This window comes from Monodelphis domestica, chromosome 3, assembly GCF_027887165.1.
Source record: "Monodelphis domestica isolate mMonDom1 chromosome 3, mMonDom1.pri, whole genome shotgun sequence".
Lineage (NCBI taxonomy): Eukaryota > Metazoa > Chordata > Mammalia > Didelphimorphia > Didelphidae > Monodelphis > Monodelphis domestica.
The window spans coordinates 288,070,411-288,096,527 of NC_077229.1; the positions used below are offsets into that span (position 1 = coordinate 288,070,411).

The window sequence follows — 26,117 nt, forward strand, 5'->3', positions numbered from 1 at the left end:
GGCAAATGGTACTAGCAATTCCCCAAACCCAATATGGCATCACATACTCTCTATGTAGACCTGGAGTGCACTCCTGCATCTCTACCTTTTGTAACCTTTACCTTCCTTTAAGGCTTACCCAAGGTGACAACCCATTTGAGTAGCCTTTCCTGTCCTCTCCAGAGACACTAGTGTTCTCTCCTTGATCAAAAATTCCCTTGAACATTTTGCCCAGAATTCTCTGCAGTCTGTGTATGTGCTCCTTCAAGTAAAGGTTTTGAGGGGAAATATGGTTTCTTTTTTTTGACTTTATATTTTTCTCCTAAGTAGACACACAATAAATGTGTGTAAGATTGAAAGTAACATAATAGCTCATATTTATATAGTGTTTTACAGTTAATGTAGAATTTCCCTGAAAGATTATTACCAGATACCTTTCAGTCCTTTCCAGTTCTAAAATTCTCCAGTTTTCTGGTTTATATTTGCTCTAAGTCTCTGGCTTCAATTCTCTTGCAACTCTACCTAGATCTTGCTTCTTGTAATATCATTAGGCAAATAAGTAGAGGAATTTCATTTTCAAGACATTGATGGAGAAGCTTTATCCATAATTAGAGAAATTTTAAAAGCTAGCTCTGGTTAGTGTTATTATCCAGTGATCAAACTTGACATTGGATAACAGGATCATCTTATGACACATGTACATTAAGAACCACTGGCAAACTAAGTTGTTGCATGCTCACCAATGACCTGTACTGTTTTACTTGCATGCAGAACATTATACTGTAACTTCTCAGCTTTTTGTTTTATTATATTTCCCCCATTACATGTAGATATAATTTTTAATAATCCTTTTCTGGCATTTTGTGATCCATGTTCTCTCCCTTCTTCCCTTCCCTCCTCCTTCGCCAAGAGGGCAGGTAATATAATATAGGTTTCCTTAGTTGTAAAATGAGACATAAGTCCTCTTCAGTATGAGATCTGTGAGACTTGATCTAAACTAGTTTATCACTCCTTTACAGAAAGTTCTTCCATACTATCCCCTGCAAAATGATCATCGGTATTCAACCTAAACCCTGAGGAATGGAAAGCTGACTGACTCACAGGACAGACTATTTCACAGTTCAACAACTATTAAAATGGGCTTACCTCCTCTTCTTGAAATACCTAATCACAAGTCCAACACCTTCCATCTAAAATTATACAGAATAAATCTAATGCCTTTACTATGATTTCTGTCTTCAAATATTAGAAGACAAGTATTACATATGCCTTACATTTCTTCTTCATTACTATTCAATTTTATTTCTTCATATGATTTTATTGTTGTTTAGTTATTTCAGACATGACTAACTCTTTGTCACCCCATTTGAGGTTTTCTTGGCAGAGATATTGGAGTGGTTTGCCACTTCCTTCTCTACCTCATTTTACAGATGAAGAAACTGAGGCAAACAGGGTTAAGTGACTTGCCCAAAGTCACTCAGCAAGTTGGCCCTCTTCATAAGATATGGCTTTGCTAAATTTTTCTTCAAGGAAAATAAGATATCAATATTAATCTTTGAGCCTCATTCTTTATTATAAGAGAACACATTTATTTGAACTATTAAAGTTTGCAAAGCACTTCACTAAGATTAATGAAAAGAGCTCTAGAGTTTAGAATCAAATGCCTAGATTTAACTTCAGCTCTCCTACTACTTATATGGTCCTTTGGCTTCACTTACCTTATCTGTAAAACAAGATGGTTTATCAAGGTTTATATTAATTCCAAGTCTTCTGATCCTAAGAATGACTGCTTTCATCCACACACAAAGGCTTCCCGTTACTTCCAAGAACTATTATAAAATCCTCAGTGTGCTTTCAGAGCCCTTTGTAACATAGCTTGCTCCTGCCTTCTGAGTTTCCCCATAATTCACTCCCTTGACATACTCTGAGAGCCAGTAACATCTACTCCTTGTTGTTCCTTGAACTGCATAAACACTTCATCTCTAAAGCTCCAGGCATTTTCTCTGGCTGTCCCATTCCTGGAATGCTCTTCCTCCTCATCTCTACCTCCTGGCTTCTCTGGCATCCTTCAATCTGAGGTAAATTTTTACCTTCAGTAAAAATTCAGTCTTCCCTGTCCTCCTTAATCTTAATAACTTCTTCCTGAGATTATCCATAATTTATTCTGCATATATCTTGTTTTTATATAATTGCTGATATTTTACTTCCCTCATTAAAATGTGAACTACTTGAGATCAGTGGCAGTTTTTGCTTTTATCTATTTCTAGCATTTAGCACAGTGTCTGGCACTTAGTAGACAGTTAATACTAGTTGACTGAGGGCTGACTAAATAATTAGTGTGATTATTATCATTTCCATTTTACAATGAAAGAAACTAGGAAATTGAGACTCCAAGAGATTAGGTAGCATCATGTATCCTTCGAGCATTTCATCTGGAACACGATCCCAAGTTTTCTGAACCCAAAGCCAATGGTCTTTATACTAAATCATAACACATTCAAGCAGATTGGGCAAGAGAATCTCTCAAGTTTTATAACTCTAAAATCCCAAGTCTAAAAGCAAGAGAGACTTTTTTTTAAATGAGACAATTACATTTAAAGTATATACTACATTGGATAATAGGGGGAAAATAAGTTTACTGTGACTATTTAGTAGTATATGGCTAGAAGGAATTTAAATGAACCTGCAAATGTTTTTTCAATTTTAAACACACTCAGACACATGCCAGTTCAGCAAAGTATCATTTTAAAACAAACTCTTCCCTAGGGGAAACTTGTTGCCAAGGCATCTGGACTATGATTCCAGAAGGCATTTTACAAGTTATTATCATTTTCACAGACACACTAGGGGTAGCACTAGCTTTAAAATGAATTAAAAGTTTCTTTAGAAAAACAAATTTCTTGGACCTCCCACAACCATGGAAATAGAAGTTGTTATTGTTCAGCTGTGTCTGACTCTTCATGACCTCATTTCGGGTTTTCTTGGCAAAGATATTGAAATGGTTTGCCATTTCCTTCTCCAGCTCATTTTAGAGATGAGGAAACTGAGGCAAACAAGGTTTAATGACTTGTCCAGAGTCACACAGCTATTAAGTGTCTAAGCCTAAATTTGAACTCAGCTCTTCCTGACTCTAGGCTTGGCATTTTATGTACTCTGCCACCCAGGTGCCCTTTAGAAGAGTAAGTCTGGACAGGAAGTTCTGAGTTTAGAAAATGATGCAAGGGGGCAGTTAGGTGGCTCTGCAGATGAGTACCTGGCCTGGAGTCGGGTTGACCTAGGTTCAAATACGACCTCAGACATTTACTTTCTAGCTATATGACTCTGGGCAAGACATCTGACCCCAACGGCCTGACTGTTATCATTTTTCTGCCTTAGAAGAGATATTTAGTGTCAATTCTAATAAACATAAGGGTTTAAAAAAAAAAAGAAGGGTTGGTCTCTATTAATATGATCCCTTTTTCCACTCCTTCTCTCCTTTGTAAAATAAGATGGCTTTCGTGGCTCTATTCTTGGATATAACCCAAGGCATATACTAAAAACCAAGAACAATATCTAAGCATTGTTGTTTTCACTAACTCTATAGTGAAAAATTAAATAAATTGCATATTGCGCTTAACGAAAATCTTCTCATCCTCTTCTCTTCCAGCCCAAGAAGGTTAGCTTAGAATCTATCCCAAAATAAAGATTCTTACACAATATCAGTTTGAGCTAGGATAAAGAAAGGGAAAAAATACAAGAAATGAAAGCATCTCATACTCTTTAAGTGTTCTTTAAAATAATTTCAAGGCTGCTCCTTTAGAGTACAATGAACTCTAAAAATAAGAAGGCTTTCTGAATATAGTCTTGTACTTCAGTTCCAACTATACCAGCAACTTAAATCCTGATAAGCTTAACTATTTATAGACATCTGAGACTAGAGCAGCTCTTTGACCACTCATTGGTTAATTATTCTGACTGTTTATTCTCTTCTATAGATCTACTTACCCATTTGGGGGGGGGGGCATTTCAAATAAGCTTTACTACCTTCACTAGAAGCTGGGCAGAAGAAATGAAAAGGAAATTAAAGTCAAGCTAATCAGTTTATTGGAAGACCTGAGTTTGACTAGACACTTACTAGCTGTGGGGACTCTGGGCAAGTCACTGAAACCCCATTTGTCTCACTTTCTTCATCTATTAAATGAGCTAGAAAAGGAAATGGCAAACCACTTTAATATCTTTCCAAAGAAAATACCAAATGGGATCATGAAGAGTCAGACAGGACTGAAAAAATGACTAAATAACAATAACAACCTGCTTATTGCTGTGGGGCAGGCCAATTTTTTTTTTTTGGCAGGAGAAACTTATCTGAGATGGCTAGGTGTTACAGTTATTCAGCCATTTTCCAGGGAAGAAGGCATTAAATAGGCAAGGCAGCAGAGTAGATAGAGTGCCAGGTCTACAGTTAGTAAGACTTAAGTTCAAATATAACCTCAGACACTTATTAGCATTGTGACATGGGCAAATAATTCCACCTCTACTTGCCTCGATTTCCCCATGTGTAAAATGGGGGAGCTAACAGCCTAACCTCCAGTGTTGTGAGGACAAATGAGTTAATATATGTAAAGTGCTTTACAAACCTTAAAATGTGAAATTAATCATTATCTGAGGACTTCAATTTCACAAGTACCACAGGTTTTAAAGCTTCAAGTCTAAGTTGTCAGTTCTTATGATTTACTATTAAGAAAGATGAAGAAAAGAATTGTAATAAGAAAAGTAGATTTTTTTTTTTGCCTGACACCTAAACTGCCAGAAATACGGCACTTGGGCATTTTACATGAAACCCAGGCAAAAGCAATAAAAGCTTTTCAACAGCATTAAGTATTAAAGAACTCATAAATTTACAATGAGGTATGTATCAATTTAATTCTTAAAAGGTGGAGAATTCTGGCTATAGCCTTAATTTTATTTAACTTGAATCAAGTTCTCTTAAAATCCAATCCTTCTTCCCTGGATTCAAGGGTCATGTATACTTGCAAACTCCATTTTCTCGGTTGATTCAACAAGCATTTATTGAGCACCTACTACATGTAGGTCAATGCTTTACAAATGTTCTACATGTAATCTTTGCTGCAACCCTAAGGGATCAGTCCTATTATTATTCACATTTTATAATTGAAGACATTAAGAATTTACTTCTTTCCAGCCAAACCCTTGCAAACTGGCTTTGACCTCATCACTTTACTTAAAGCTACTCTAACCAATCTCAATAATGGTTCCAAAAGCTAAATCTGGTAGCCTTTACTTGGTTTCTCCCTCCTGCAGCTTCTGACAGTTAAAACCTATCCTACTTTTCCTTAACAATCCTAGTTTTCCTTAAGATAATTTTCTGGCTCAAAATTCATCTTCTATCTGATTAGCATGGCAGGCACCCCTTCACTGAAGCACTATCACTGGACCTCTTTTCTCTATATACTCTAGCTCAGTCATTTCATCTCTCGTAGTGTCAATATTCATTTGAATTCAAGACTCCCAAATCTATATGTTTATCCCTCATTTTTCTCTTGAACACAGAATCTCTGCCTGATGGACACTGATACTTGAATATGTCCCACCAGTATTTCAAAACCATTTGTTTTAACAAAAAAGTCCAAAATAGGACTCATCATCTTTTCCACTAATCTTACCCTTTCCTCCGAGTTACCAAGTTTATGATCTCAGAATCATCCTTGAATCTTCTAAAGCTCTGGGTCTGGAGTCAGGGGAAACCAGAGTTCAAATCTGACATCAGACATTAACTAGCTGTGTGACCCTGGACAAGTCACCTAATCTCTGTTTGCCTCAGATTCCTCAATAGTAAATTTGGGATAATAATAGCACCTATCTCTCAGGTTATGAGGATCAAATTAAGATATATTTCTAAAAAGCTCTCAGGGCAGTGTCTAGCACACAGTAGGTGATATATAAATGCTTATTATTCCCTTCTTTTCTTTTATGTCATCAATTGTCTAGGCCTGTTGACTTTATTTACTTGCAGAGCTGTCAGATCTCCATTTGCACAATGGCAATAATTTAGGTCCTTATCATCTCTTCTAACCTCTTATAAAAGTCATAATTGTTTCCCTGCACTGTCTCTCCTTTCTCTAATCGAACTTGAACCCAGTTGTAAAAATGAAAGTCCTAGAATGAAGGTCTGATCATGTCCCCTCTCCAGAGGATGAGCATGTTTGGACTAGATGATCTGTGAAGTCCTATTCAGCTCAAAATTCTATCAATCTCCAGTAGGCCCTTCCAATAAAATGCAAATCTCTCAGTCTAGCCTTTAAGTCTCTGACAATCCAGCCTCACTCTCCATCATGATGGTTTTTTTTTGGGGGGGGGGGGAATGAATTACTAGCAGTTCCCCAATCTCTATATTCTTTGTCTTGCCTTCATCTTTTCTGTTCAGTTGTTTTCCCAAAAGTCTTCCACCCCATTTGGGATTTGCTTGGCAGAGATACTAAAAAACTTCCCCATTCCCTTCTCCAGCTCGTTTTACAGAGGAGGAAAGAGAGGCAAACAGAGTTAAGTGACTTGCCCAGGGTTCCACAGGTAGTGTCTGAGGCCAGATTTGAACTCAGGAAGAAGAGTTTTCCTAATTCCAGGCCCAGCAAGAACTCTCATAGACTATACCACCTAGCTGCCCCATGCAGATACACAAACTACCCTTCATTATTTGCCTCCCCTCCTCCAAAGTACCATTTTGAAACCCCTGTTTTCCTGGAAGGCTCAACTGAGTTACCATCTCCCCTATGAAAATGTCTCTGATTCCCTTAATTATTAGTGCTTTCTCTCTCTCTTCTTAATTACTTTATAGCAACTTATATTTAACTTTATATTAACTTATTTGGGTCCATGTTGCATCCCAAAGGAAACTAAGTTTTTTCAGTTCAGGGACTGCTGAATTCCCAGTACTTGGCACAGTACCTAGGTCAAAGTAGGCATTAAAAGAAAGCAGCTCAGGTTTTTAACTCATTCAGATTTTTGATTCTCAAAGTCATGAACAGACTTGCCTTCAGGTCCCCAAAGCAACTGTTAAGGACATAAAAAGATGAGGGATCCACATCCAATCTGAGGGCGCCTCTTTCGAAAACAGACTTTAACTGAAAAATCTTCCAAAGTCATCCTGGGATCTAGCTGGTCCATTTCTAGAAGTTGAGTCTGGTTCAGACTGGTGGCGCTTCAAGATTGGACATTAAAAATGCAAGCGATTGATGGTAAAATAGTTCTCTTAAAGAGCATAGTAATTACCAATTAGTCTCTCCAATCACAATTACCCATTTCTGGACATGGGTCAACTTGCCCTGGTAGAAATTCCTTACTAGGGTGATACCAGTCATTCAAACTGCCTCAAGTGCCAGGGGGTGGGCTATATCTAGCCAATCCTTATGGGCCAAGGATAAATGGGCAGCACAGGTTGAAGTGGAACATTCCCTGTTGTACAAATTGAATATCTGGATGTTAAAAATCCCTCAACAATTGAATGTAGGTGATTATTATTGCCTTTATCGTGCTTATCATTAATTTACCTACCCAATACAACTACCCAATACAAAATACCACTCTCTTATCTATAAAGAACAATTGTTCTTAACCTTTTTTTGTGCCATGAATCACCCCTGGCAATCTGGTAAAGTTTATGAACCTCTTCTCCAAATCATGTTTCTAAATATATAAAATTAAATACACAGGATGACAAAGGAAAAGAAATTATATTCAAATAATTATCAAAATATTTTTTGCAAAATAATATAAATTCATAGACCCCAGGATAAAATAATCCCTGATTTAGGCTCAAATATAAACTATTGTTTGGCAGTTAAAGTCTTTCACAACTGGCTCCAATTTATCCTTCTAATATTTTATTCTACGTTATACACAGAAACAGATACACTGTGGCACAATTCTCTACTAGCAGCAATGCAATGATCCAGGACAATTCTGAGGGACTTAGGAGAAAGAACATTATCCACATCCGGAGAAAGAACTGTGGGAGCAGAAAGAAGAAAAACAACTGCTTGATCACATGGGTCGATGGAGATGTAAACTCCAAACGATCACCCTAGTGCAAACATCAATAATATGGAAATAGGTCTTGACCAAAGACACATGTAAAACCTAGTGGAATTGTGCATTGGCTATAGGAGGGGGGTGGAGGAGGAGAGAGAAAGAACACGAATCTTGTAACCATGGAAAAATTTTCTTACTCAATTAAAATAAAATTAAAAAATTACAACATACTTTATTCTGTACAATATATGATCCAGCTAACCCAGCATTATTAACTGCTCCTTCTATAAAACACTTCCAGCTCCCATAGCCATTCCTTTACACAGGCTTTCTTCCTTTCTCTTCATCTCTGCCTCCTGGAATCTCTGGATTGCCTCAAAACTTGAATCAAGCATCCATCTTCTACATGAAGTTTTTCTTGATTTTTCCCCTCTAGTAGCACCTCTGTTTTCTCAGCCCTAACCCTCCTCCACAACCAAATTACCTTATATTTATTTTCTATATATTTATATCTTCATAAGTTCCTTAAGGGAAGAGTTTGTTTTACTTCTGTTTGTGTATTCTCAATGGCTAGCAGAATATCTAGCATATGGTAGCCAACTAACAAATACTTATTGATTTATTGAAATAGTAACCATAAGCTGCAGATCCCTTTATGTATCAAAAAAGTTAGCTCAAACAGGATTCATAAGACTTTAATAACCTTTTCATGACCAACTCACTCCTCCCAATGATTTCTGGTCACTCACATTGGTAACAGCTAGATACAAAACAACTATATTAAAGACAAGATTTTGCCCTCTTCCAACTGTGTCTATTTTTTTCAGAATCAGTTTCTAGATAGTAGAAGCAGCTATCAAGGAAAAGTTCTTATCTTAAACATTGAAACTAGAAGAGAGCCTTAGAAAATTATCTTAAACACAATTGGCCCAATGAATTTTTTCCAACAGGGCAAAAAGTGCAGCCTATAAGCTATATTAAACCTTTACAAGAATATTTACTTAATTAAATATTGCTAACAGATAATAATTTCCTTTAAGCTATCAACTAAACATGCTGCCTTTACAAGCAAAGTAGTAACTCTAATGATAAATATATTCATTGCCACAAAGAATTTAATATTGCATTTTTAATCAAAATCTCAAAAGTGTTTAACAAACATTCATTAAGTCTCCACAGCTCAACAAGGAACATTTAAATTCTTCTCTTGAACTGAGAATTAACAGAATCAGAATGCCCATAATTGTAGGGAGTGAGTCAGCAGAAGAGCTGGGAAGAGACTTAGGAGTTCTGATTCCTTCATTCACCACTATGGAAATTCATTGGCATAAAGGAAACTTATTGTCTGAGAATAAAACAGAGCATGGTTTCGAGTCAGGGTTGGGACAGCCCTAGAAATATGGGTCACTGAATAAAACAAGCAGTTATACTTTTTTACAAACAAGTCCTTACCATTAATAACTTAAATAACTAAAGGGAAACCATCGAGTTTGTTTTGCTTCAAAGTAAAATTTTTGTTCCCAAAGTGGAAGACAATGAACAAATAAGTGATTTGCAGTCAAACATACCAGCTTTCTTGCTTTATATATGAGCCACTCACATCCTTGGATTAATGATAAAATAGATTGAGTAAAGTGCATACATAGCAAACTTTGAAGTGCTAAATACATAACATGTTTATTTTTAATACCTTGCCACTGTCTTCTTCACAGGATTGTTGTGAAAATCAAAGGTATTAATTTATAGAAATGCTATATAAATATAAGCTAGTAATAATAATGATGAAGAAAAACACAAGATCTGTTTAGGAAAAAGTTAGTATCAAATCTTTTTGAACAGAGAGTATGTACATAGGAGGCATTCAGAGCCAGACTGAGAAGGGGCTGAATACCCCTGGAGGTTTAGATTTAAGTGGAAAGGGAGCCATCGAAGGGTTTTGAGCAGGAGAGTATCATGTGGCTGTGCTATAGGAAGATTACCCTAAAACATCATATAAATAGTTTGGAGAGGAGAAAATAAACTAAGTGGATTTGCAAGATGACAGAACAACCATCTCTATTTTGAGAGAAATGCCAAATAGGGATAAAAATAGTTTATAATACCTACTCCTTTAAAAAGAACTACAGTAGATCAACCAGGCCCACTTTTTTTAAGGGCAGATAACTGAATGTCTTCTGATGTGACTCATTTGGGTAATTAATTTCATCTAAATGCTTCAATTCTGCAGTTCTGTCTGTACAGAATGAGTATTTAAGGAGGGTTTCCCAAGTCTTTTTGGCCTAAACATTTATCACTGTTCTCTCCCATTTCTACTGAATTATACCCTGTACTCTTCTGCTGTAACTAAGACTTAGTCAAGTGAGTGTCACATAACTGGTCAAAAAAGAAGTTTTAAACTAGAAGACAAAAACTATTAAAAATCATTTCAATTCTTTCAAATGAAGTGGATTTATGAGCAGCATGTGTGATTTATCGACAACCCACCACACACTCAACACTGGACAAGCCATTGTGCTTAATTCTGATGCCATAATACCTACAATTTAGGTTGTCTTACTTTCAAAGTTATCTTGGATTCAAATCATATTCTAAATCTTACTCTTGCTTCCCACTTCTCCTAGCCCAGTTTTATTTCTATAATGAAGCAGCTTCAAACACTCTCTGATATATAGACATCTCCACTAGCTCTTCTTAACCTCTCCTTGGTTAGAAGATTAGAAAGAATATTGGCCAAAAGTTTCTCATCTGGGGTGTCTATTTCCTTGATTGTCAAATAGAAATGATAACATTTCCTCCCTCCTTATCTAAGATGTATTGTGACATATTAAAGTTGTGGCTTTTTATTACTGTTATTGCTTTGAAAAGTATGAAATATTATAATTTTTCCAAATATTACTATAGTATATAATTCATTTTTTCTTCCCAAGGTTCCCATTCATCTAATGGACATAGCTCCCTCAAAGATACTGAGAGGGGTGGTCAAGATTTATGGGGAAAGGTTCAGAAGCAAGGCTGAGATTTCCTAACACCAATCATTTTGAAATCGTATTCATTGAGCACTGTTGCTTTGTGTAATGGGAATGGTGATCCAAGAGAACCTGTTTATGCTTAGAAGCAATCATCCCATAATATTAAATTTTGAATTAATTATCAAATAACTACATATAGCAATCCTCAGTATGAAAAAGGCTTTAATCAAAATTTTCCTTCCAAATTTCCATCCCTATATCATAAACTCTCAGAAGTGAACTAATCTAGCCCATGTTTAAATAAGAATTACTTCTCCAAAATCCCCCCAAAATGGGCAACCCATGCTTGAAGAGCTCTGTAAGGAAGAATTCACTATTTAATCTGGAAAATTAATACACTTTGGGAATAGCTCAACAAGGACATATTCCCTTGAAATATGCTACTAACTACCTGTACTCATTGCTGTTGTTGCAAATCTAATTGTACCAGATAGAGCTTTCAATATCTGAAGGCCATTATCATGTGCCACCCTCTCAGTCTTCTCTTTCTGAGGCTAACCATCCTTAGCTGATACACAGGGTTCTCTGGATAATTTTCTACTCATCCATATCCTTCTGGAAATGTGGACCCAAAAGTGACCAGAATTTTCTGTAAATGGAGTCTAAGCAGGACAGAGTGCAACAGGACCATCACCTTCCTCCATTGAGACACTATCTCTCAAAGAGTGAACTTCTTATTTCCCAAGGCAGTCTGTTACCTTTTGAATGGTTCAAGGATATTCTGTACCCTGAAATTAGCAGTGCTTTTGTGTTCCATGAATACATTTGAATTCCCAAAGTATTTTGAGGCCAAATCAGTTTAGAAAAGGTTACCTTTCAAATTGTAATCAAAACAACTTTAAAGAGAAGAATTATTAAAACCAACTAAAGACCCTCTTTCCTTCTGCAACTACTGGGAGTTAAGTATCAGGAGGAATGGGGGGGTGGGGAGAACAATATTGATGTTCTTTTAGCTGTAAACCAAAGAAATCTCCCTTACTGATCAGGATGGTTGCCATTGTTACCAGTGTATAGACCTGCTTTTATTTGGAACAAATGGTGTCATTCATTTTTCATCAGCTGTTCTAAAGTAGTGGTATTAAATTCAAACAGAAAAGGAACCACTAATCTATACAAATGGATTCCTGTGGGCTATATACAATTTTAAAATGTAATGCTACATTTCATTGTATTTTATTTTTTCTTACATATTTCTCTGTTAAATATCTTGTTAAACAATATTTCATGCAATATAGACAGTTCTCATTTTATGTATTTCTCTGTTAAATATGTTGTTAAATAATTTATTTCATGCAATAGACAGTTCTCACTTGACATAAGTGGCCCATTCCACCGTCCTCAACATAAAGTGATTTTTACATGATGCACATTTGCCCACAGATGTGGGGAAGGGAGGGAAGAAGGTGGTTCAAGGACAAATGGGAGCCAGGGACATAAATATGAGTGGGAAAAGGAACACCTGGGTCAGTCATGTTGAGACCTGCTCAGAAAGCAGAGGGAAAAGAGGGGTGGAATGGGAAGAGAAGACACATGAGGGCTGGATTAAGATTAAGACAGACAGGACAAGATGGACTACCTTAAGGGTCCAGGGACACCTGGCACCCAAGTTTGGATGGAGAGAAAAAAGCTGGGGTAGGGGGGCATGTTGACAGATGGGCATTGTGGGTAAAGGTCTCCTCTCTCTACACCCAAGGTCTTAAGCCACTTTCTCCAAGTGTCCAATCTTCTGCTTGCAGTTGAAGGGGTTTGGTTTTTTTTTTTGTTTAGTTTAATTTTTTATTGTTGTTGTTATTTGATGGGAGGTGAGAGGGGGAGTGGTTGAGCCCAGTAAAGTTAACAAAGGTATTTTTTTGAACCACAGATTTTTTTGAGAATTCTTTACCTAAGTCAAACTTGCATAATGCAAATTTATGTAGACATACTGCAGGCAGGGCCATATATCCACAAGAGTCTTTCTAGGAAGGGTGGGAAGGCTTCCAGAAATAAAAATTTCTGGAAAAATAAAAATAAAAAAATGCAAATTTCTCACCTATTCAATTTTTAGGGAAACATGTAAAATAGAATGGGGAGATTGTGGTTAAACTGGAACTTCCTTTTCTTCTTGTCCTGAACCTTTATCTATAGTTAACATTATAATATAGAATTAGTCAATCCATAAGATTATTGGATAATATTATTCATCTAATCTATCTTTCTTAATTTAAAATTTAGGAAATTGAAGTCAAAGGAGTTATACAAATATTTTCAAAGTCACACAGGTAGTATAACAGAACTAGGATTTGAATTTAGTCTTTCAACTCCAAATACAGTACTCTTCCCAACTAGACAAATATTTGTTAGGTGGGGTAGGTAAGTGGCACAGCAGATAAGAGTGCCAGGCTAGGAATTGGGAAGATTCATCTTTTTTAGTTCAAATCTGTCCTCTGAAAAACTATCAGATCCTGGGCAAGTCACGTAACTCTATTGTCCTCAGTTTTCTCATTTGTAAAATGAACAGGAGAAAGAAACAGCAAACCACTCTAGAATCTTTGCCAAGAAAACCCCAAATGGGATCACAAACTAGCTTCTTTGGCTCCTTTGAATAGAGACACTGGGGATTTGTATGGCAAATAATAAGTAATAAAATAAGGCTGGAGAGCTAGGCTGATGGTAGGCTGTGGCAGGCCTTAAATGCCCAATCAGGACTTTCTATATTATCAGGAAGGCAGTAGGGAGGTAATGAAAAGTTTTGGAGAAGTGTTCCACCTTAGGAAGATTGCTAAAATAACAGTGAATAGGCTGGGCTAGAATGGTGAAGGTCTAGAAGCAAGGTGACCAGCTAATTAACAGATTTAACAGAATCTATTAAAAGAGACCAGATAATAAACCATGAGGCTCTGACTAGAGAACCCAGAGGGAAAGTGAGGCTAGATGGGGTTTAGAAGCAGGAATATGCAACTGATTGACAGTATCAAGTTATAGAGAGAAAAAAATGACACCAAAGTTATGTCCTTGAGAGAATGGCAGAATAGGAGATCCATGAACATAAATTGAAAAGTTAGAGAATCGTTTAAGAGAAAAATAAGTTTTGTGAGAAAAATGGCTGAATTCAGTTTTAGAAGTGTGCTAATAGGGTACCTAGGTAGCTTTATCTAGCCAGCAAACAAATACAAAGGCAGCTTTAAGAATAGATTGGGAAATAGTAGAGAAATTTGGGGTCAAGAAGACTCACCTACCTAAGTTCAAATCTGATCTCAGGTGTGTACTAGCTGTGGGGCCCTGGGCAAGTTACTTAACCCTGCTGGCCTCAGTTTCCTCATCTGTAAATGAGCTGGGGAAGAAAACAGAAAACCACTCCAGTATCTTTACCAAGAAAACCCTCAATGGGGACAGGAAGAGTTGTACATGACTGAACAAGAGAACAACTACAGAGAAATAGAGGCCTCTGAATAGAGAGAGATAATAACTAAAACCATAGGAGTAAATATAATGAAATGAGAAAATTTAGAAAGAGTAGAAGGCCCAAGATAAATCTATAAGGAATCTAGTCTCAGACACTTAATAGCTGTATGACTCTGAGTAAGTCATTTAACCTCTTGTTTGCCTCAGTTTTCTTTGTGGTAAAATCAAAATAATAGCACCTACCTTGGTTAGTTGTAAGTATCAAGGAAATAGTACTTCTAAAAGTACTTGGTACAGTGCCTAAAACATAATACATGCTATATAAATGTTGATTCTCTTTCCTTTGGTGGTCTGGTAAAGCCTATGGTCCTCTTCTCAAAATCATGTTTTTAAAAATATAAAATGCAAAAGATTTCAAAGGAAACTAATGATATTCAAATACAATTATAAAAATACTTTTTAACTCACAATCATAAACTCTATGATAGGAAACCCTGTTCTAGGTCCTTTGGCATTGTAGGGATAACAAAAATAGATCTTGCCTTGGTTACTACCCACCTTCATATCGGACTAGTCCTCCTTTTCAGGTCATACCTTTCCCTAACAAAATCTGTTCTGCTGCTTCTCTTGCAGTACTCTTCCTGTTGAGAGATTTGAAATTTTGCTTCCTCAGAAAATGGGGTACTCTGTGAGTCACAGCTATATAGCATTCATGGAAGAATGTTAAGGAAGTTTAAAAAATGGACCTTTGCTTCAGGAAGAAGTACTTTTAAATAGTCCCATGAATATTTCTGCAAGCAATCCAGCCCACTCTCTCCCATTTCATTTTGGGTCCAGCTAATTGTTTATCCATATTATCTGTCTGCACAAGATTTAGGTACTGAAGGATCAGCTCTAAAGTTTGTCCATCCAACTACCTGTCAAAGTCTGGACAACAGACATTTGGACTCTGCTTCTCAGAAGGAAAAAAAAAAGTAAAGCAATGTGAGTGGATCAGTTTCATATACATTCATTTTTTTTATCCAGACATGCCTACAACTTCAAAAGTAGCAACCATATGGCAGACACAAATATTATATAGAAATGCTAGCAAAAAATGCCAACTCATCCTTTCTACAACTTGCTCATGCTCTCCCACCCTGTCCACCAATTTTTGAAGACAGACAGTAGTCTAGGTAGTTAAGAGGCAAGCATTTCATTGTATGTATGCATACAGAGAGAGAGAGAGAAAGAGAGAGAGAGAGAGAGAAAGAGAGAGAGAAAGAGAGAGATTTTTTTAAACAAAAACTAGTCTCCTGATTCCAAGTAACTCTAACTAGATTCGACAGATACAACGTTGCTACTTTGAATAGTAGGTAAAGAATAGCTTCAAGATCAAAAGTGGCACAGTATCAGCTCTCTTCAAGTATTACTTATAGTATAGGTCCTAGTCATTAGAAAGGGAAAACCACCTGCTTTCTCTAGCCATATGAGCTGAACAAGGACACATTTTCCAACCTCTTCTCCTCTTCTTTAAAAAACAAAACAAAAACATGATTAGGAAAATGAACTGCAACTTATGAGGAGACATCCTTTACATGCATATGCTAGAACTGATTAAACACATACACAGGAATGTGGGGAATCATTAATTCTGCATAATGATGGATGGGGACTCTATGATATTAATACAGTTATGTATAAGGTGTTTTTTCTTCCTAGACTGTATCCTCCATGGGGCAATAATCATGTTTTATCTAATTTTATAACTCAGTATTTGTTAAGCACACAGGAGGAACTTAATAAAGGTTTGCTGAAGGATGATGAATAGACGTTCAATATTGCTATGATAGATGCCTAAAACTCCTATCCAGTGCTTAATGTAGTATCTGGAATATAGCAGGTGCTTAATAAATGCTTCCTAACAAACTAAAAAAAAACAGTGCTGACTGACAGCTGAAGCTGACTGACTCATCTCAAGTTCTACCTAAAATGTATTACTTAAGTATTACAATGACCTAAACTTTATGGAAGGAAATATACTAAATACATACAATAAAGCTTGGGGGCAAGAAAGTTTGGGTGGAGAAGGGAGGTGGTAAAATGGGCAGCCTTATTAGTAAATGATTCAGTACTACCATAGTAACTAAGGAACAATTCCATGAATAAACAAACTTTGCATCTTTCTAAGTGCCAAGGAAGGGGCAGTTTTGAGCTTCAAAGGGTAAGTAAATAACCATAAAAATACTGCCTTCCAAAGACCAGAGTGTGCAAATTAAAAATAATGAGTGATTTCAAAACAAGAATATTAAAAGAAAATTCTGTAACTAAAAAAAATTCTACCTTTACTGCTGCAAAACAAAGGATAAAGGAGTGAATTTGATTCAGATCTACAATGGCAAAAGGAGAAGAAAGTGGTGAATGAGAGAGGTCACAGACTGATTTCTAATTATAATTTAATTTAATTCCATCTTTAAATTTTTGTAGGAATTTTGCTCCAGCTAATTCATATGTCTTTTGCCTTTTAAAGAGAAATCAGTTCATGAGGACCCTGGAACAGCAAGAAATGGTGGAGGGATTGTTTCCAAAACACCTTAATGTGGTGTATAAGGAGGAATCAAATGGAATTAATTTCTGCAGTATATTTATGCTCTAGTCTTTCCCCACCAACTCTGGATACAACTCTTACTAAAGCACCTGTAGTGCCTGCACTCCTGTATGTCACTATACTCATTCCCATGTTAAGCCAAGAAATTTAAAAAAAAAGTCCAGTTTTCAAGTCTAACGGTCCCCAAATGTGAATCCTGTTCCAAGATTTTCCCCAGGCCCCTAAGAACTTCCCTGTTTTTTAAATTGCGCCCCACATGTTGACCTCAAGTTCTAAGGCAGAGATAATAAAAACAATGAGAATAAAAATTCCTTTGGTGATTCATAAATCTCATGTTACACAGTTTCGTATTCCTATTGCTCCTGAAAACAAAGGGGAGCAACCCAAACCCCTCTGATTTGAAATAAAATAGCTTTGTTTAGTATGCTTTCGACGTGGCCTTGATTTGGTGACCAGAATATTACCCTGGCTGCAAGGACCCCAGGTGTCTCAGGTAGCCTCAGAACAACAGTCCGGAGCTGCAGTCTGTAATGGCATAAACTTCTCGAACTCAGTCCAGCTTCTCTGAAAGCACCTCATACTCAAGGACCAAAAATCTCCTCTGAATCTACACCTTCTAATTCACTCCTGCTCTTAAAAGAAAAAAGCATTACTGGAAGGTGAGAATTGTTACTTGTTTGCAGATGTTACAAAAGGCAGAACAAGACTTGTTTTAAAGAAGGACCAGGTGTCCTGAGTTCGGAGAACAAGTTCCTTGCGTATATTTTGGTGGTTTAGGTTTTCCTTTTTTTTTTCCTCCCCCAGGCTGGAAATGTTCAAGGCTAATAATTAACTGCATTCAGTGTTTTCTACACTAAGCCCTAAATTACTCAGTTGAGGTAAAGAATGTAGACGTAGAGTAATAATTTTTTTAAAGGGATGCCAGATTCTTGATTCATCTCATTGGTCACTCCGACTTTTCACCTAAACCAGCGGTTCAGTGCTGCTTCAAAAGCCCACCCCAAATAAAGATGTCACCCAGGGCTGCATGCTTCCCTGCAAGTGGCAAATTGCTTCTCTTTGAAAGTTGCTTGAGATAGGCACCTCTGAGTTTTTCAAGCTTCAGTAACTGGGGCAGACAGATTGAAAGGGCTAATATCGTTTCCAAGATGACCATCTGCCTTCCAAGGATGAACCAGTCTTATTTGGTTTGGTTTTTCCCCTTTTTAAGGAGTCCCTGAAAATGATCTGACTTCCAACACAGGCTGCTCCAAGTTCAGGGCACTAGCTAGTGTTGCTCCCCTCTCAACTCCAGTGCGGGCTCCAGACGCCCTTTTGCTCTCCGGCCCTTCTGTCTGTCCCACCCTCGGATATACTGACTCTGACATTCTTATTCTCTCTCTCTCTCTCTCTCTCTCTCTCTCTCTCTCTCTCTCTCTCTCTCTCTCTCTCTCTCTCTCTCGCTCACACACACACACACACACACACACACACACACACAGACTGCGGTTAGCAACTACTACCCTCTCTTAACTCCTGCTTCCCAATTCCCCGCATCTGGAAAGGGGGTGCCCAGACCACCAGGGGGGTTGGGCCAGGGACACTTCACTCACCGCTGTCCAGCCGGGCGATCTGGGGCAGCCGATAAGTGCTAACCAGCAAGTCCAGCGGAACGGCCCCCGAACTCCACTTCACATCCTTCAGACTATAGCCCTGCGAGGGGGCTGGATCCATCTTCTTAGCCTCCTTCTTCACCTCCCCCCACCCTTTCCAGTCCACTACCACCGCCACCTCCTCTCCTCCTCCGTCTCCTCGGGCGCTGCCGGGGGTGGGGTGCGGTGAGGGTGAGGGGCTGAAGCTGGAGAACAGACAGGTCTCGCCGGCAGCCGGGTGCAGGAGGGCTTGAGGGTGGGGGTGGAGAGCGCTTTGCTCCTGGCTCAGCCGCTGCTGCTGCTGCTGCTGCTGTTGCTGTTGCTGCTGCGGCTGCTGCTGTTGCAGCTGCAGCTGCGGGACATGGCTGAGAAGCCCCGGGTTCCCTTACCGAGAAGAAGGACTAAGGAGAAACCCTGGCGGTGGTGGCTGCTGCTGGGGCTGGCGGCGGTGATAGTTTTGCTGCTTCTATTCCTATTCCTGCTGCTGCTGCTCCTCCTCCAGCCCCCCGATTGCAGCTGCGGCGGCTGCCCGCTACTCTCCTCCTCCTCCTCTCTCTCCTCCTTCCCTCGGCTTCTAGTGTGTGAGGAGGAGCCGCTGGTCTGAGAAACGCCATAGCAGCGCTCCCAGCACTGACTAATCAACAAGGTGCGAGCAACGCCTGCGCAGCTCCCGGAAACACCGCCTCCTCCTCCTCTTCCTCCTCCTCCTTCTCCTCCTCCTGCTCCCGCCCTGCAGCAGAGCTGGATCTCCTGGCGGGCTCTCTGACTTCTCTCCTCCCTCTCTGGTGCTTTCCTAACTTTCCCCTTCCTGGGGATACACTGATTCGGGCGCTCGGTGCTAAGTCTTTAGCTCTCGCTCCACCCTCTGACCACTCCAGCTCCCTGCAGGACTGACACAGCCTGGAAGGAAAGGAGATTTGATTTTTACCCTTGGCTTTGTAGAAATATTTTACAGACTGCACTGGAGAAATAGGAAAGTGGAATTCCAATGTTCAACTTGCCCTTGGAAACCAAGAGCTGTAACTTAGAAATTAAACACAGAACTATGTCGTAAAGTCTTGTCTATTTACCTTGCTTATATATCTTACATATATAACATTTTACATATACAATATTTCTTACACATATATTACACATATACATCTTAAATATATACGTATGTATATTTAAAACTTACCAATTGTGCTCTTAAATTTCAATGAGAATCACTGCAACAAACACTTAAATATTTAAGCACCCACTACCTGCAAAATTCTGTCCTGGGTTCTGAATGAGATGAAAAGATAGAAACACCTATTATGCTCTCAAATTTACAATCCCATAGCAGGTAAAAGATAGTGAACAAAAACTTGTGATATAAGGGAGAGTGTGATTAGAATGCAAACTGCTTAACGAAGTTAATAAAGCACTTATTAAGCTCCTGGTATATGCCAGATACTTTGTTAATTGCTAGGAATACAAAGACAGGCAAAAAGATAATTCACAAAGAATTTACAGAAGACAATGTTAAAACAATAATATAGTATGCATATATATGCCCATATGTACAAATAAATATATAATATATACTTGAATACATATAAATATGTATAGATATACACATTAAATTGGTGATAAACTTAGAAGAAAAGCACTAGGATTAAAGGGATGAGAAAGGTTTCTTACAGCTTCTTGACTGACTAAAATCAGAAACCAGAAAAGGGCAGCTAAGTGACTTAGTGGATAGAAAGCAGAAGGTCCTGGTCTCCCATGTGAACTCCGACTCTTCCTAAGCTGTGTGGGCAAGTCACTTAACCCCAATTGCTTAGTGGTTACTGCTCTTCTGCCTTGGAACTATTGATTCTAAGACAGAAGGAAGAAGATGGAGGAGAAAGAAGAAGGAGGGGGAGAAAGAAGAAGGGGAAGGAAGAGGAAGAAGAAGAAGGAGGAGGAGGGGGGGGGAGGGGAGAAGAAGAAAGAGGAGGAGGGGGGAGAAGAAGAAAGAGGAGGAGGAGGAGGGGGGGGAGAAGAAGAAGAGGAAGGAGAAGGAGAAGAGGAAGGAGAAGGAGGAGGAGGAGAAGAAACAGAGAAGTCAGGAGACAGAAGATAATTCTAAGCATGAGGGACAGGGAATAAAAATAACCCATTAGGATGATGAAGTGTCTCTTTGGAGGAACATCAAGGAGACCAGTTTCACTGGATCATATAGATTAGAGGGAACTATGATGTTGGAAGATTAGAAAGATAGAAAAAAGACTGAGCAACTAGTGAACATAATGCACACGACATCATTAGGCATAATAAATGCTTGTCAATTGACTAATTAATGATGCAGTACAGGCAAGGGAAAGGACCTAAAAGAATTTTGTGAGAAATACAAGGAGAGGTTATTTACCTCTGTGTGAGAGGGTGAAGGCAGTGGAAGAGTTGGAGAAAGAGGAGGAGGAATAGGATCAGGGAAAATTTCATAAAGTTCTTAGCATACTTTCCTTCCCCCAACTCTTCAACTGCCTCCCTCCAGGGGAGGAGGGGTAAATGAGAGTGATCTGATTTTTCATCTCTTGTCTTTTGCTGACATTCAGTCTACATACTAAATGCTCAAGAGTTATCTCCAGAAAACAGGCAAAGACTCTAAAATGATTGTCAAGATTCTAGAGAAAATTGCCAAGAGGAACCAGGTGCCTCACATATGCCATGCAGGGGATGAGTTTAGTTTTATATTGCTAAGAACTAGTGAACTGAAGGGGGGGGATGGGGAAATCAACCAAGGAAGTATACAGTATTGACTAGTTTACCCACATTTTGCAAATGAGTAAACTGAGCACAAAGAGAGAAGTTAAGTTTTTTTAGCCATTCTCATTGACTACTGATGTTAGGTTGGTTTCTGTGTTTTTCAGACAGTATTTTTAAGAACTTTGGCTCTCAGTAATTAGGGACTTGACCTATAAGGTTAACTGAATTCCTTATAAATGGTCTCTGGAGTCAGAGGTCTTTGGTTCAAAATCAATTGTGTCTAATCCTTACTACCAAAATTAATTACATTTTGTTCAGTTATATCTTACTCTTTGAGACCCCATGGACCATAATGTCCTTGAGGTTTTCTTGGCAAAGAGACTATCATGGTTTGTCATTTCCTTCTTCAGTGCATTAAGGGAAACGAAGGTTAAGTGACTTTCCCTAGGTCATACCAATAGTAAGTATCTGAGGTTTGATTTGAACTCAGATCTTCCTGGCTCCAGACCCTGTGCTTTATCTACCAAGCCAATCACTACCAATATGGCCTTAGGCAAGTATCTTAAACTCTGTCTATTGGCCTTTCTCATTGTCTGCAAAACAAGTAGATTGAATTAATCTCCAGGCTTCTTCTGGATCTAGAGCTATGATTCTCCCTTAGGAACTTGCCTTTGTGCATCACCTGATTTTTACACACATAGAGAGTAAAGCCTAGTTTTTTAGACTACAATTTTTTTAAATTATAGGTCTTAAAATTACAGATATGGACATTAATAATGGTGAAAGTATTGTACATTTTTCTACTTTAATCCAATAATTTAAGCTCCAAAAAAACAAGATAAGCTATGAGGCAATGTGGTACAGTAGGACAGAAAGAACATCAGATTTATAGCAATTAGACTTGAATCTAGACTCTACTTCCTACTTACTGTGTTGTGGCAGATGAAAGATGAAAATGACTAGGAAAACAAAGGTTCAAGTTTCCAAGTATATCAATTTGTTCAGCAAAACATGTCAGTTACCGAATAATTGAGGTCAGTTGTCTTCCTCAGCTTTGGTATGGGATTGGGACAGAAGAGTAAACAGGAGCAATTCTCTGAAATCAGAAAAAAGAGATGCCCCACTCCTCCTAAGTGTCTGTGAAGGAAGGAACACAGAAATAACAACTGATCAGTATCAGGTCAGTTTCCAGATAAGACCTATGAATTGCTTGAGATGTATAATTGTGAGAAAAATTCCTTGCATCAGTCTTTGAATCTAACTAGATTTCTGGTCATCATAACCAAAGTCCTTAGTTAATGGTTTCTAAGCAGTAGATTGGGATGGTCTAGTTTTCCAGTCACATAGGGCTAGATTCAAATAATGCAATAAGTTTTTTTTTCTCAATTTCCATCAAGTTTTCTCATAAGACACAATATGAACTAGCCCCATAATTGAATAGAAAGGGAACTGATCTAGCTTTAGATCTGAGCCACAAGATGGAGTCAGTATGTTTCACTCAATCTTCACAATTAACTACTTGCTATCTTAATTCCCTCAGTTCCCCCAGTGTGACCTTGGGCCAGTCACTTCACAAAGTAGGTTTCAATTTCCTCAGTTGTAAAATGAAGAAGTTGGACCAGATTATCTCTAAGGTCACTTCTAACCAGAGGCAGATTGGAGTCAATCTTATTTAATTGTTTGAAATCAGTTGAGAATTTATGTTAAATTTTTAGTAGCACACCTTGGAGAGAATCAGAAAAACTACAAATGAGGGTTTAATTGATTGTTGATTTCTGGACTTAAAGGAAGCAATGGAGAAAATGTTGATGAATGCAGATTAAAATTTAAAATGTAAAACTGGTAATTTTTTTTCAGAGAGCTAGTTGTAAATATATACTATTATACCACTGCTTTCAGCTCTGCAATCCTAGGATACCAACCAGCTTTTTAAAGAAGAGAGCCTGGAACCATCTCATTGCCTTTTAATGGACTTGCTTAAAAGCACTTAATGTGCCTACAGTTAAACCACATACTTCATTATTCTTCCCATCAGAGCAATATGCAAATTATCACATTTTTACTTCTCTTTTTGTCTTATTTGCAAGTACTGGTGTTGATGCTTCTTTAATCATCAAAACCTGTTGAGTGAAGTTGATTACCATTTGTTTTTGTTTTTCTATATCTGCAAAGATTTATTTCATAGTCTTTTTTTTAAATAAAAAATGTTTTATTACAATAACCACTTTATTTTCCATCCTCCTCTCCACCCACCCTTCCCCCAACAGATGCAAAATTTCATTGGGTATTACTTGTGTCCTTGATCAGAACCTATTTCCATGTTGTTGGTATTTGCATTACAATGTTCATTTAGAGTTTACATCCCCAACCATATCCCTTTGACCCATGTATTCAAGCAGTTGTTTTTCTTCTGTGTTGTTTCCTCTGAATGTGGATAGTGGTTTTTCTTGTAAATTCCTTCAAGTTCAGGATCATTGCATTGCCACTAATGGAGAAGTTCATTACATTTGATTATACCACAGTGTATCAGTCTCTGTGTGCAATGTTCTCCTGGTTCTGCTCCTCTCACTCTGCATCAATTCCTAGAGATTGTTGCAGTTCCTGTGGAATTCCTCCACTTTATTATTCCTTTGAGCACAATAGTATTCCATCACCAACATATACCACAATTTGTTCAGCCATTCCCCGATTGAAGGGCATCCCCTCGTTTTCCAAATTTTTGCCACCACAAAGAGTGAAGCTACAAATATTTTTGTATGGGTCTTTTTCCTTATTATCTTTTTGGGGTACAAACCCAGCAGTGCTATGGCTGGATCAAAGGTCAGACAGTCGTTTATCACCCTTTGGGCATATTTTTTGCCCTTCAGAATGATTGGATCAATTCACAACTCCACCAGCAATGAATTAATGTCCCAACTTTGCCATACCCCCTCCAGCATTCATTACTTTGCTTTGCTATCATGTTAGCCAAACTGCTAGGTGTGAGGTGATACCTCAGAGTTGTTTTGATTTGCATTTCTCTGATTATAAGACATTTAGAACACTTTTTCATGTGCTTATTAATAGTTTTGATTTCTTTGACTGAAAATTGCCTATTCATGTCCCTAGCCCATTTATCAATTGGAGAATGGCTTGATTTTTTTTGTACAATTGGTTTAGTTCTTTATAAATTTGAGTAATTAGACCTTTGTCAGAGGTTTTTGTTATGAAGATTTCCCCCCAATTTGTTGCTTCCCTTCTAATTTTGGATGCATTCGTTTTGTTTGTACAAAACCTTTTTAATTTGATGTAATCAAAATTATTGATTTTACATTTTGTGATTTTTTTCCTAGCTCTTGCTTGATTTTAAAGTTTTTCCTTTTCCCAAAGATCTGACAATTATACTATTCTGTGTTTGCTTAATTTGCTTATAGTTTCCTTCTTTATATTCAGGTCATTCACCCATTCTGAGTTTATCTTGGTGTAGGGTGTGAGATGTTGATCCAAACCTAATCTCTCCCACACTGTCTTCCAAATTTCCCAGCAGTTTTTATCAAATAGTGGGTTTTGGTCCCCCAAACTGGGATCTTTTGGCTTATCATAGACTGTCTTGCTGAGGTCATTTATCCCTAGTCTATTCCACTGATCCTCCTTTCTGTCTCTTAGCCAGTACCAGATTGTTTTGATGACCACTGCTTTATAGTATAATTTGAGATCTGGTACTGCAAGTCCTCCTTCCTTTGCATTTTTTTTTCATGATTTTTCTGGATATCCTTGATCTTTTGTTCTTCCAAATGAACTTTGTTATGGTTTGTTCTAATTCAGTAAAAAAAGTTTTTTGGTAGTTCAATGGGTATGGCACTAAATAAGTAAATTAATTGGAGCAGGATTGTCATTTTTATTATGTTAGCTTGACCTACCCATGAGCAATCAATGTTTCTCCAATTATTTAGATCTACTTTTAATTGTGTGGAAAGTATTGTGGTTGGGTTCATATAGTTCTTGTGTTTGTCTCGGCAGATAGATTCCCAAGTATTTTATATTGTCTAGGTTGATTTTAAATGGATTTCTCTTTCTAATTCTTGCTGCTGAAATGGGTTGGAAATATCCTCTGATAGAAGAAAAGTCATGATTTTTCCATTTAAGAAGAGGAAACAGTACAGACATCTCATTTCCTGGTAGGCTGGGCTCATTTTGGACTTCTTTGACCTCCTCCATCATGTCACCTGCTCAAATATCTTCAACTCATCTGGCCTTTTCCCTTCCTATATCCCTTTTTAGCTTTATTTTGTATGTTGTCTTTCTTTATTAGCTTTGTAAGCCCCTTGAGGACAGAGACATTCTTTTTTCATATTTGTATTCCCTGCAGTTAGCACAGTGCCTGGAACATAGTAGGTTCTTTACCAATAATGTTTATTGATTTATTATTGAGAGGTTAGTGACAAAGACTCAAATCTAAAATGTCATGAGCCATTAAAAATGAAAGATCATTCAGAAACAAATGTAAATGAATAGAAAAACATGATTTCCTTTATAAAAATTTCAATTAGATGTATTGGTTGAGATTAGTCATGCTTGCATGGTGTTTGCTGTTCTGTTTTGGCCTTAAAAAGCTAACTCTTAAAAAGAGAACAATTATTTCCTTCCAAGCACTAGGTATACAACTGAAGTAAATGTCACCAGGTAAACAAAGGTGCCTACATCTATCTATTCATGTATGAACAAAATAGCTATATTTTTCATAGATGCAGCTAAATCAAAATTACCCAGAAGAAAAAGCATGTGTAAATCACT

The 26,117-nt window shown here is 37.8% G+C and overlaps 1 protein-coding gene across 2 annotated transcripts in view; it reads right to left on the bottom strand.

Moving 5' to 3' along the window:
• GAREM1 (GRB2 associated regulator of MAPK1 subtype 1) overlaps positions 1 to 19,361 on the bottom strand; it is a 216,123-nt gene extending 196,762 nt beyond the window's left edge. The window contains exon 1 of one of the 2 annotated variants that reach the window (XM_007487191.3): positions 18,594 to 19,361. In XM_007487191.3, the coding sequence (XP_007487253.2) occupies positions 18,594 to 18,714 (121 nt within the window). In that variant the 5' untranslated portion in view covers positions 18,715 to 19,361. The remainder of the gene's footprint in view (positions 1 to 18,593) is intronic. The other variant, XM_001369238.5, reaches the window with a different exon arrangement.
• Positions 19,362 to 26,117: the final 6,756 nt, after the last annotated feature.